Below are 13,703 nucleotides of genomic sequence, written 5' to 3'. Positions count from 1 at the left end.
CATTGTTCTGCAGTGCAGGCAAATCTGAAGATGCGATGAATGACACCATGCTTCTGGACGTGGCAAGGGAACAACATATTGGGCGGTGGTACACCAGATGTGCAGTGTGAAGGTCTGCCGAATATATCGTCCACTTGCATCTGCAGTCGCTGGGTATACACATGTCTAGTTTGTACCCAGCTTTAGATACATTACCACCTAAATTTTCTACAACTTTGACTTACAAGTTTATTTTCACATCCAAGTTGCCCAACATGTCTTTTAATGTGTACACCCAATATCGTTTGTCCTGCACTACAGAAAGTTCAAGGGAAATCTTTCACCAATATCGTTCATACAGCACATTGTGTAGTGCCGGGATGGAGAACCTCAGGCCCGCGGAATCATTTGGTCTGGCCCTCTGAGCTTTTTTCTGCTAGCCTCATCTTGCTAGCAGGATACCTAGAATGGCACCCTGCAGCCAGAATCTATGCAGTAGTTCCGGCTGAAACGTCCTTAGGATGCTTAAGACGGTCACACTGCTGCCCTTACAGCTCCCATTGCTGTGAACACCGGTGATTGTGACGTCACATGGAGAGGCTGTGGCCTGCACCAGGCTTGAGAATAATGTTATACATATCAAAATGGTCCTCAGCAGAAAAAAAGGTTCCCCACCCCTGGTATAGTGTGTATGAGCCTTAAGAGTGGAAAAGTAACTTTAATTGCATTGAAACTATCTTTCCTTTTAGAGATGAGTATTTGCTTAATTGATGCACGTTACCTAAAATGGATGGTGCAATTGTAGAATTAATGACTAAAACTAGCATTCCGTTAGAGGGTGGGGAATCATTTAAAGACACCATGGATAAAAAAAAAAATGGAAAACTCATTCAAGAAATTACGCATTTCCACTTCTGTATCTCTGAAGTTTGGTACAGCTATGGCCTATAAAAACAATACTTTTTGAGAAATTTAGAGGCTATGTAGAAAGCTGTTTGAATATCTGTGTGAGGCAGCTTTGGTTACTGTGACATATGCAGTGAAATCTATGGCTACAGATGTAGTAGCAAGCAGAGCTCTGTGGTTATGATCCTGGATGGCTGATGGGAATTTGAAGAACAAATTGACTGTTACCCTATAAAAGTTCCTTTTTATTGGGGAGTAAATTAGACTCACTGATACAAAGGGTGACGGGGGTAAATATTATCTACTACCTCAGGATAAGCTGAATAGATATCTGGTTCCATCATTAAAACAGCAATACAGAGCGACTAAGACCTACAGGCCCGGTCGCCAATATAATAGATGGTTTTCTTCAGGAATGACCAGACAATCCTTTCGGCAAAATCTCGAGATTCAATCCTTTCAGCAATAACGGCGTGGCCCCATTAGATATAGCAATAGGGGGAGATTACAAAAGTTTGTCAATCAATGGATTCATTATATTCAGGACAGATTGGAACTGGATGTGGTATCCAATGGCTATCGAATAGAGTTCAAGAGGGAACCAGAAATAGGCAAATTTGTACTATCAAGAATGCCACTTACAAGAATTGAAAAGCTGGCTATGGAAGGCAGTTTGGCAAAAAATAAGCAGCCGTCAAGTAGTAAAACCAGTACCTACTGTAGAAAGGAGAACCGATTTCTACTCACCCCTCTTTCTGGTTAAAAAAAAAAAAAATCAGTAGAATTGAGGACCATCCTGGATCTAAGAAAACTGAACAAATACATTCAAACAAAGTTTCAGATGGAGATGCTAATATCCATTCTAGCAGACATTATGGAAGGGGACTTCCTAGCACTGACAGGTTTAAAATATGCTTACTTTCACGTGCCAGTGAACATAAATTACAAGAAAATCTTTTTGTTTTTGTGTAGCAGGAAGACATTTCCAGTTTCATGTCTTCCCTTCGGTTTGTCGACTTCACCAAGGGTGCCCACCAAGATACTGGTGACCATAATGGCGCATCTAAGGGCTCGGGGAATAATGATCTAGCCGTACTTAGACTACATTTATTTCTGGAAAGATGGAAGATACAGTGCGAAGCAATGTGGGCAAACTTCTACTATTCCTACAGACTTTGGGCTGGATTATAAATTGGAATAAATTGTTTTAATCCAGTCTAGAGACTACCATTTCTGGAGGTTATAATGGATACCCAGAGGTACAGGGTCAGCATCTCAGAAGACACTCATGAAGATCATACAGAATCATAGCAGGATTCAACTCTGTACAGGATTAAGACTGCTTGGCATGATCTAGTCAACCATAGATGTAGTCCCTTGGGCAAGGTGGCACATGAGGCCTACAGTTGGGTATACTGAAGTTCATGAAGAAGAAAGTACCTCTTTCTACTTCAGGGTCCATAGGGGGTCCACAGGGTTGACCTTGGGGTATAGCTGGATCTGGATCCACGGGCACCACGCAGTTAAAGCTTTGCTGCTCCCAGGATGCACTTGGGTCCGTCCTCCTCTATACCCCGCCCCGGCCACAGGCACCTCAGTTTTAGTTGGTGCCCGGCCGGAGTCAGGTCACCCTGTCGCAGTGGGGCTGCAGGAGCAGCCCCTAAGCTTTATTTTAAAAGAGAAATTTTTTATTTTTTTCTTCTTTTTTTACACTTTTAGAGCGGCAGCATCAGACTGTCCTTTAGGACGTCCACGCTGCCGCTCCTTCTCCCCGCTGGCGCCGCGACGCCAGTACAGCTCTGGGGATCGCGGCGGGACCCCAGAGCCTGTACTAGCCGGGCTCTGGGGACTCCCTTGACTGCTGCCGGACGCGACGGGGATCAGGTAAGCCGCGGGTCGCCGCGTGCGGCGGCCCGCGGATACTTTAATGCAGTCAGGAGCCTCCGGTCTCTGGGGACAGACCGGAGGCGCTAGCGTCGGCGGCGGGCTCCCCCTCAATTGAGGAATACCCCGCGTGTCCGCTAGACCACCAGGGTATCAGGCTGGTAGCGGGACCGGCAACCCGGGGGTTAATTGCTAGCCAGGGGAGGCAGCCTTCCCTGTCTAGCGGCTCCTCCCCTCAGCTCAGCGCGCCTTTCAACTAGCAGTCTGGCGTCGCTGAGCTGCTCTTATCTCTCGGCCACTCCTCCTCTGAGGTCTCCGGCGGCCATCTTTACTGGCACATCGCAGACTCCCAGGCGGTTTCAAGTGGACCGGTCCCCCTGTGTACCTCTCCCCTGCTAAAGGACAGTGTACACAGCGCTATAGCCCTCCCAGACACTGAATCTGGGCGGTTGATTGTAGCGGAAGGTGCAGTGAGTATAACTTTTCTGCATTGTATGTGACTATTGCTAGTGCTGCCTGTCTGTGACTTATTCTCCTTACTGTCAGCTTATAACTATCCCTTTCCTTCTCCTACGGCCCGGCAGGTGTGTGGGGGAAGGGCGTTTTTCTGAGACCCTCACATATATAAAACACGTATTTGTGGGGTCAGTCACATACTGTTGTGTGCTACACAGTACCATTTCTGGGCTGTTGTTTCGCATACTGGTGAGTGCGCGGGTGTTAAAACCGTAATTCCTCTGGTGATACCTATTTCTTGTGTATTTACGGTATCATGTCGGATGAGGAGACTGAGCGCTCTGTGGCTCCTGTGCTATTTTCCTGCAGACGCTGTGCTGCTGGAGTTGATGGGGAGGACTTATCTCAGGATGGTCTGTGCGGGCGGTGCCAGCTGGTACCGGGCCCCTCCAACCCCCCTGTATCACAGGACCCTCCTTGGGCGATGTTTTCACAGGTGCTGGCGTCTATTGCGGACCGGTTATCGGTCCCATCAGCGGTCCCTTCTAGGGCGTTACCGCAGCCCACCATCTCCCATTCCCCGAGGGTTCCACAAATGTTGCGGTCTTCCCTCGGGGCCCAGACTGTGGGTCCTTACTCGGGACTGCCTGTGTATGTGCAGTCTTCCCCAGGGACGTGTCAGTCTGTAGTGCCTTTGCAGAGTGTTGCTCCGACGGCTCCTCCGCCTTGGGTGGATGTTCTATTCAGCTCCGTACAGAGTCTGGCGGCTTCATCCTCGGCGTTTCAGTCTATGTTGCAAGGTGATGTGCCACCAAGGGTGTCTAAATGTCCGGTTGTGAGTTCACTAGCTGCGCAGTTGTCGGACTCGGAAGTGTCCTCAGATGATGGAGAAATCCACGAGGACTCTGACTCTGATGTCATGGGGCAGGAGGTGGAAGCTAAGTCCTCCATTAATGTTCCAGCCTTAGTTAGGGCGGTGCGGGCTATCCTACATGTTGAGGATGATGCGCCGGCTCCTAGGTCGAAGTTTCCTAATTTTAAAAAGGCCAAGGTGACCTCAACTGTGTTCCCCCTGTCTGATCAATTATCGGATCATATGGCGGCGGCCTGGCAATTACCTAGTAAGAGGTTCCATCCACAGAAAAGGTTGGCGGCGAACTATCCTTTTCCTGAAGCTCATTGCAGGAAATGGGAAACTCCGCCGGCGGTGGATTCCCACGTTACCCGCTTGATCAAAAGCGCGACGTTGCCATTGCCGTCTATCTCCTCTTTGAAGGATCCCACGGACAGGAAGGTGGAGACTTGTTTAAAGTCCATTTATTCTCTTTCCGGGGCGGTGGCTCGCCCGTCCATGGCTATCTCCTGGGTGGCTAAAGCCATTGAGGCATGGGCCAATGCCTTGGAGGATACCTTTCCTGATGAGGCTCCGGATATCCAGAGAGCGTTAGTGGGACAGATGCGGGATGCAGCTTCCTATATTGGGGAAGCGTCTTTGGATGCCAGCCTGCTCACTTCTAGGGTGTCGGCTGCAGCGGTATCTGCTCGGCGCTCCCTGTGGCTGAGGTCCTGGAGGGCTGATGCAGATTCAAAAAAGGGTCTGGAGGCTTTGCCTTTTAATGGTGATTTACTATTTGGTCCGGATTTGGACAGAATAGTGGATACTTTGGCTAAGTCCAAGTCGGCTTTTCTCCCTTCGGCCTCTGCGCCGGCTAAGGTGAGGAGCTCTGCCTTTCGGTCCTTTCGGGTTCAGGGTAAGGCCAAGGGCCAGTCCTTCCCGAGACATTCGGCGACCAAGGCCGCACCCAAGCCCAAGAAGCAGGCATGGAGTGCTCGGCGCCCTTCTTCCAAGCAGGAGGGTAAGCCTGCTGCCTGATGGGACGGGCCTCTCTCTGGGGGACCCCAGAGTGGGAGGCCGACTTCTCCAATTCGCCCAGTGTTGGCACAATACCACCACGGATGCCTGGGTTCGAGAAGTAGTCTCTCAGGGGTACGCCCTGTCTTTTCGGTTCAGACCGCCCCACCAGTTTTTCTGTACGAGTCCTTCTCTGGACAAGACCAAAGCTGGTCAGATTCAGGTAGCTATAGAATCCTTGCTACAAGCAGGGGTCATTGTTCCCGTTCCGCAGTCTCAGCGCGGGACGGGGTACTATTCTACTCTGTTTCTGGTACAGAAACCCAATGGTTCTCATCGCCCTATCCTGAATTTGAAGTCTCTGAACAGATACCTCAGAGTTCCCAGGTTCAGGATGGAAACGTTACGTTCCATCATTCTGGCGATGGAACCCGGGGATTATATGGTCTCCCTCGATATCCAGGACGCATATCTCCATGTGCCCATAGCACCGGCACATCAGCGGTATCTGAGGTTTGCTATCCTGAAACATCACTACCAATTTCGGGCGTTGCCTTTTGGCCTTTCCACGGCTCCGAGGGTGTTCACCAAGGTGATGGCGGTTATGGCTGCCCACCTTCGGGGTCAGGGTCTACGTCTGTTGCCGTACCTGGACGATCTTCTGCTGCTGGCGAGCTCCCCGGAGGTGCTTCTTCGACATCTCCACCTGACCATTGCTTGCCTTCAAGCACACGGGTGGTTGATAAACTGGAAGAAGTCCTCCCTGATTCCATCACAGCGGATGGTTCATTTGGGAGCCCTGCTGGATTCTCGTCAGCAGCGGATTTTCCTGACTCCAGAGAAGGTCTCCTCCCTGCAGCTGCGGATACACAGTTGCCTGAGCAGTTGCCGCCTGTCGGTCCATTCAGCTATGAGAGTTCTGGGGTCCATGGTGTCGACATTCGACATGGTGGAATTTGCCCAGTTCCATTCCCGGCCCCTGCAGGGGCTGATTCTATCGGAATGGAACGGGTTACCTCACCGGATCCGCTCTCAGATGCTGGTGTTGTCCGCGGAGGTTCGGCAGTCTTTGGCTTGGTGGCTTCAGACGGTGCATCTGGTCGAGGGGCGCCCCTTTTGGATCCCGGACTGGGTCCTGCTCACGACGGATGCCAGTCTTCGGGGTTGGGGGGCAGTGACCGGCTCATTATCGCTTCAGGGTCGTTGGTCCGCGGAAGAAGCACTTCTCCCCATCAACATCCTGGAACTGCGGGCTGTGTACAGGGCCCTGCAGTCGTCCGGCCCCGCTCTTCACGGAAGGGCGGTTCAGGTGCAGTCCGACAACGCCACCACGGTGGCGTACATCAACCACCAAGGGGGAACTCGCAGTCGGGCAGCAATGTCGGAGGTGTCTCGCATTCTTGCTTGGGCGGAGTGTCATGTTCCAGCGATCTCGGCAGTCTTCATTCCCGGAGTCCTCAATTGGGAGGCGGACTTCCTCAGCCGTCACGATGTGCATCCCGGGGAATGGTCGCTTCACCCAGAGGTGTTTCAGCTACTCGTGGACAGGTGGGGGCTGCCGGAGCTGGACTTGATGGCCTCCCGTCACAATCACAAGTTGCCCGTTTACGGGTCAAGGACAAGAGACGCAGGCGCCTGTCTGGTAGACGCTCTGTCGGTGAAATGGACGTTTCACCTGGCGTATCTGTTTCCTCCGATATCCTTACTTCCTCGGGTTCTGCGGAAATTCAAGCAGGACGGCGGCACGCTTGTGCTGGTGGCTCCGGCGTGGCCCAGACGTCCTTGGTACTCCGATCTGAGGTGCCTCTCCATCGACGCTCCGTACCTTCTTCCTCAGCGTCGGGACCTGTTGTCTCAGGGGCCCTGCCTTTACCCGGATCTGGGTCGGCTGTCTTTGACGGCGTGGCTCTTGAGACAGCCGTCTTGAGGTCTAGGGGTTTCTCCAGTTCAGTGATTGGTACCATGCTTAGGGCACGCAAGCCTGCCTCTGCGCGGATTTACCACAGGGTGTGGCGCACTTATTTTCAATGGTGTGAATCCAGAAACTATGATCCGCAGGTGTTCCGGGTTTCCAGAATCTTGGAATTTCTTCAATCGGGTTTGGACCTCGGCTTACGCCTGGCCTCTCTGAAGGTTCATGTGTCTGCTTTGTCCGTGTGGTTTCAGCGACGGATTGCTACACTGCCAGATGTTTACACCTTTTTCCAAGGTGTTCTCAGGATCCAGCCTCCCTTCGTGCCTCCGGTGGCTCCGTGGGACTTGACGGTGGTACTGAAGGTCTTGCAGGGTCCTCCTTTTGAGCCGCTTGAGTCGGTGGAGCTCAAGTGGCTGACGTTTAAGACCATTTTTCTCCTGGCAATTGCTTCGGCCAGGAGGGTTTCAGAATTGGGGGCGCTTTCCTGTCGCCCTCCTTTTCTGATTTTTCACCAGGACAGGGCAGTGCTCCGCACGCGTCCTGAGTTTTTGCCCAAAGTGGTTTCAAAGTTCCACATTAATCAGGAACTTGTTGTGCCAGCTTTTCAGTCACCTGATCTTTCGGCTGGTGAGGCTTCCTTGGATGTGGTCCGGGCACTTAGAATCTATGTGGACCGGACTGCTTCGGTTAGGAAGTCGGATTCTTTGTTTGTCCTCTTTGGTTTTCACAAGAGGGGTTGGCCTGCCAACAAGCAAACGATAGCCCGTTGGCTTCGTTCAGTTATTTGTGAGGCTTATGCGCAGGAGGGTTTACCTGTGCCAGCCTCTGTTAAGGCTCATTCCACTCGTTCTGTGGGTCCCTCTTGGGCTGCTAGACGTGGCGCCTCCGCTGTTCAGCTGTGTAAGGCGGCTACTTGGTCTTCAATTCAGACGTTTTTGAGGTTTTATGCGTTTGACACCTTCGCCTCTCAGGATGCATCCTTTGGGCGCCGGGTACTCCTTTCAGCACAGGAGCATCCCCGCCCTTAGTTGAACTGCTTTGGGACATCTCCAAGGTCAACCCTGTGGACCCCCTATAGACCCTGAAGTAGAAAACAAGAGATATGGTAAGAACTTACCTTTGTTATCTCTGTTTCTACGAAGTCCATAGGGTCCACAGGGCGCCCGCCCTGACGCACCTGGCTTCAAATGGGCTGTGTGGCTGGTCACCGGTTTTCCGTCTCCCATTTCTGTGAGTATGGTTTCTTGTGTGTTCCAGTCTTCCTTCTCTCTGTTTAGTCTCCTCCTCCGGCCTTAGCTGCTTACCAACTGAGGTGCCTGTGGCCGGGGCGGGGTATAGAGGAGGACGGACCCAAGTGCATCCTGGGAGCAGCAAAGCTTTAACTGCGTGGTGCCCGTGGATCCAGATCCAGCTATACCCCAAGGTCGACCCTGTGGACCCTATGGACTTCGTAGAAACAGAGATAACAAAGGTAAGTTCTTACCATATCTCTTGTTTTATCACATACTACCAACCTTAAAGAAACACACAAGAATCCCTAGACTGGTGGAGGAGTGTAGTTCTGGAGAGCAGATCAATATCACTGGTACAACCACATTTGCATCTGTCGTTAGGACTAGGTAGTCAATCGGGATGGGGAGCACATGTTACGTCTGGTAACACAGGGTTGGTGGACTCCACAGGAAAAATTATTTTCAAATCGAAGAGGGATGCGAGCAGTATGGAGGGCAATACAGTACTTCCAAGATAATCTGAAAATAACTAATTTAACAATATTTTCGGATATCATGACAGTGGTGTAACATACATAATTCGCCAGGGTGGCACCAGAAGGCAGGCTCTCATGAAAGGTTTTAAAAAATCTACACTTGGGCAGAAAAGCACTTGCTTTCTCTTTCATCCCTTCATGTGGCTGGCAAGGAAAATATAGTAGCAGACTTCTTGAGCAGAAAACAGATTCTCTCGGGAAAATGGGAATTGAGCGCAGAGATATTTCAAGCAAATAAGAACATTCAGATATCTGGAAGTAGATCTAATGGTAACAAATGTAAACATGAAACTACACCTCTCCTTCTCAAGAAATGATATACCGAAGACAAAAGGGAATGGAAAAATTTAACTTTCATCTGGGATATGTTTTTCCTCCTTATCCACAGATATACTGTGTATTAAAGAAGATCAAACAGGAACAAGTAGAGGTAATAGCGATCTTACCCTATTGGCCCAGAAGGGTCTGGTTTTTAACAGCATTGAAAACGGCAGTGGAGAAACCATGGCTACTACCAGCCAGACCGGATATATTAACACAGAGTCCGTTACTACATCAGAACCCGACTGTTCTAAATTTAGTTGTCTGGAGATTGAAATGAAGACATTAAAGCAAAAGGGGCTTTCAAAACAAGTAATACAGATTCTATCACAAGCAAGATAATCTGTAAGATTTGCAAAACCTTTATATCTTTCATGGGAAATAAAGCTAAAGCCATGAAGGTGCACATATCGCAGATACTGCAATTCTTACATGAGGGATTTATTAAAGGTTTGGCAGTTTCAACAAGTACAAATATCAGCTCAGTGCACTTCTGGATGGAAAACTAGCAGAAGATGAAGTGGTAAGATTCTGTCAAGCAATTAAGAGGATCCGTTCACAAGTTAAATTCTAAATAGCCCCATGGGGTTTGAACTTGGTCCTCCTGAGAGCCTTGATGGTTACTCCATTTGAACCTCTAGAAGAAGTTTCTCTTAAGAATCTAACATTGAAAGTAGTTTTTTCTAATTTCGATAACCTCAACGAGAAGAGTAATATTGAGAACACAGCTGAATTTCATACCAAAGGTGGTCTCATATTTTCACCTCAATAAAAAGATCGCGATACCAGCTTTTTTTCTTTCAGCCAAAGGATGACGAGGAAAAAACGACACAGGTGGCTCTAACCAGATCCAATGTATATCTACATAGACTAAAGGTGCGTATCTACTTGCTGATAGAGCAATGACAGTACGATTACAACATTGTAATCTTACAGTTGTTCCTCATCCTGTAATGTGCCTACACTGAACGATATGTCGTTAACGGCAGATTGACCTGCATGTTCAGGCGATGATTGTTGTCGAAAACTGCTAGCGTGAGCGCGCATCGCTGGTCGTTTTCAACTTTTAACTGCACGATTACTGAACGATGGGCAATTGAACGATTACAATGTCGCTCACTTTAATCGTCTAGTGGATAAAGCACCTTTTAGTGAATGCAGGAAGACAAAGCATTTAATTGTCCTACCAATTGGAATCGGACAAGGCTATAGCTCTACCAAACATTGCAAGATGGATAAGAGCTGTTATTATCTTTGCTTACAAGAAAGAAGGGTTTAAAGTGCCTGAAATACTTACTCGACTAGGGCTGTAGCTACTTCTTGTGCAGAGAAGGTGAAAGATTCAGTAGAAGAAAATTTGTAAAGCGGCAGCATGATCATCAGTACATACATTTACTACTCATTATGCATTGGATTTGTCAAGTGCTCATTTTGGAGATAAGGTGCTTCAAGAAGCACTCAAACAAAAGATGTTATGAAGCATTATAGGTCTGTTTATTTCCCCCCGTGTATTAGCTTTGGTATGTCCCATTGTGTGGCTGCCGTGGAGGAACGAAGAAGAAAACAGATTATCCTCTACCGATTCAGTTTTTGCAAGAGATTCCATGTCAGCCCCTAGATAAGGAGACACTCAAAAAGACAAGGGAGGAGGAAGGGGCTAGATTATATGCAGTGAGGGAGCGGTCCCTGAGAAAACTTCCTGTCTCTACTAAGGGGAACAGGTCTTATATTCAATGTGTGGCTGTCATGGAGTCTCTGAGAAACTGAATTATCGGTAAGTTATAATCCAATGGTATTTTTTTTCTTTGATATTCCTATATACTGAATTTTTTTTAGAACGGTAAATGCTAATCATCCCTCACTTATGTATGCCGTGCATGTGGTGGTTAAATTCTCTTGTTGCAGTCCTTTGGAAACACATCTGCCTTAAAACCCAGTTTGCTCGGTGATTCGCCTTTCTATCCTGGCAAGACTACGTATGGGGGTGCAGCTGCGTCACGTGCATCTAGAGTCCGCAGTACTCCTTATCAGGTAAATGTACTACAGTCTTTCATATGCTAGCAATCTAATTCCATAGGGGGGGGGGGGGTGTATATATCTATATCTCTCTAGAGAGGTAATATATCTCCAGAAATGCAATATGCACTGTCAAGATTAAGGAAGAAGGAAAAAAAGATTATTCACACTTCACCAATTTGCATTTTATGTATATATCAGTTCCATAACTTTTTTTTACCCTTTTATCTTGACAGTACTTAACCACATACTTTGTTGCATAGCAAATGCAATCAATACTGTCCTGGGAAAGGACCCCGATTATATTATAATGGGGAAGGGACTAGATTAACCACACAGGTTTTCTAAAGTGGGAAAGCAACTTTGAATAACAGCCAAAGATGACCTTTCAAAGTAACATTGTAGTAGTGCAATGTTTTTTCCAGGGCAGTGCAGAAGTCTTTGGGGACTTGCTGTGTCTTTATAAGTAACTGCACTATGTGATGGTTATGTGTGTCTATATTATAGAATCTCAGATGTTTTTTTTTTACAAATATTATATTCTGAATGTTAGCCCTTGTGTACAGCAGCTTGTGTGTATATATAGTGCTTTTCCTGTTTAATTATTACTCCATATCATCGAATTGATTTTAAATGTCACGAAACACTAATTGGGTGATCCAGTTGTTTTTACCGCGGCTACTACTTTTGGGCACTCAATGGAGTAAATCAAATGTTGCTGCGTTCTTGCATCCTGTGTGCAACCACTGTTATATGCGCGAGTAGTGCATGTGCGTACTCAGATGCACCCGTCTAAAGTACTGCATTGGGCACCCAAAGTGCCGACATATCGCACATTTCTGCTCTCCACCTCGGGAGGCTTCGAGCAGAAATGTGTGCATCCGCGTCTATTTGTGCCCGAACAAAGCAACGATTCAATTGCTACATTGACTGCACAAAAAAAAATAGCCGCTGTCAAAACAATTTAATTGCCCCCTAGATGGTTTAATCTGTGTATGGTCTAGGGATGTGCAGGCTCGGATAGGTTCGAGTTTGCACGTGGAGTTCGGATTTTTCCCTCCAAAAAAACGGAACTCAGAACGAGGCAAAACGTCATCTTACATGGACGAACATCATCATTCCTGGTCTTTTGTCCAGGAATGATGATGTTCGTCCATGTAAGATGACGTTTTGCCTCGTTCTGAGTTCCGTTTTTTTGGAGGGAAAAATCCGAACTCCACGTGCAAACTCGAACCTATCCGAGCCTGCACATCCCTAGTATGGTCCCCACTTAAAAATAAAATATCTTCAGGGTGCAGGTAATTCCTAAACAATTTTGCGGCGTAGCATGAGTCGTCTTAAGCGCCGTAGTGGTTTACGTGGTGGTGGGGGGTGTTTACCCAAAAGTCGTGTTCCTGTACATTTGCTGTTACTTGGACCAGGGAGGGGGAGGGTCTTTGTGATGACATTGAACCCACACTGATGTACTTAAGTCACGCTCCCTTCCTGTATAAGCCATGCAAATCCGGGAAATCGAAAACTTTGAATGCTTTCTCCTCTATCCTGGAACACTTAGGGTCAGGGATATTCAGGTATACCCTTGTGGAGATGAGTATCTGCTTTCAAATGTTTGTGACACTTTCTAGTGATCACCAGATAATGTTTCTGTAGTACATATTGATGCTAGCGGAACTGGAGGATGGGAGATGGCACTTGATGTGTATTGATTTATATTATCTGACCTTACCCACTTGGGCTCAGCCTCATTTGGAAGAAAAGTTCCATCTTTCAAACAATGTGTTTTCTGGTGATGACAAACTTATGCTATAGAAAGTGTTAATCCCCATTGTGATATGCAAAGGAATCCATTAATTTGATGTGGTAGGTTGTCTATTTTTCAAAATAGTATGCTGGGCTACCATATTTTTGCTGCATATTTTATGCATCATTTATATGTGTAAAATAAAGTACATTTCTTCTTCAGGGTCCATAGGGGGTCCACAGGGTTGACCTTTGGGTATAGCTTGGGGAACCAAATCCGCGCACCACGCAGTTAAAGCTTTCAGCTCCCAGGATGCACTGGGTCCACTCTCCCTATAACCCCACCCCCGAGCCAGAGGCACCTCAGTTTGAGTAGGTGCCCGGCCGGAGCCGGGTCACTTATCGCAGAGTTGCTGCCTAGCAGCCCCTAAAGCTATTTTATTTCAGTTTATTTTTATGATTTCTGGTAGTGTAAAAACTATCTTTAGAGCGCACAGCAACAGACTGTCAATTGGACGTCTCTGCTGCTGCTCCGTCGCGATGCAACGCCAGTACTGATCTGGGGCTCTCGGCGGGAACCCGGGGGCCATGCAAGCTGGGTCCCGTGGACTTCCCAGACTGCGGCCGGATCTCAGGGGACAAGGTAAGAAGGGGCACCGCTTGCGGTGACCCATGTATGAGCAGTCTTTGCCTCCGGTCTCGGGACAGATCGGAGGCGCTGAGGTGGGCGCAGGCCCCCCATACCCTGCGATTCCACTAGACCACCAGGGACTATCGTTGCGGGAAGTCTGCATCCGCGGGGTTAAAATTCAGCAAGGGGAGACTGGCTTCCCTGTTGTAGCGGCTTCTCTCCACAGCTCAGCGTG

The 13,703-nt window shown here is 48.2% G+C and overlaps 1 protein-coding gene across 2 annotated transcripts in view; it reads left to right on the top strand.

The window, feature by feature from the left end:
* Window positions 1-13,703, top strand: part of NUP153 (nucleoporin 153) — a 190,841-nt gene that overhangs the window by 45,073 nt on the left and 132,065 nt on the right. For both annotated transcript variants that reach the window (XM_088475837.1, XM_088475836.1), the window contains exon 5: window positions 10,987-11,112. In XM_088475837.1, the coding sequence (XP_088331963.1) occupies window positions 10,987-11,112 (126 nt within the window). The remainder of the gene's footprint in view (window positions 1-10,986; window positions 11,113-13,703) is intronic.

Source organism: Taudactylus pleione, unplaced genomic scaffold (assembly GCF_031769625.1).
Source record: "Taudactylus pleione unplaced genomic scaffold, aTauple2 ptg000179l, whole genome shotgun sequence".
Classification (NCBI taxonomy): Eukaryota; Metazoa; Chordata; class Amphibia; order Anura; family Myobatrachidae; genus Taudactylus; species Taudactylus pleione.
The sequence above is the reverse complement of the archived record's forward strand: the minus strand, read 5'-3'. Positions and strand labels throughout refer to the sequence as shown.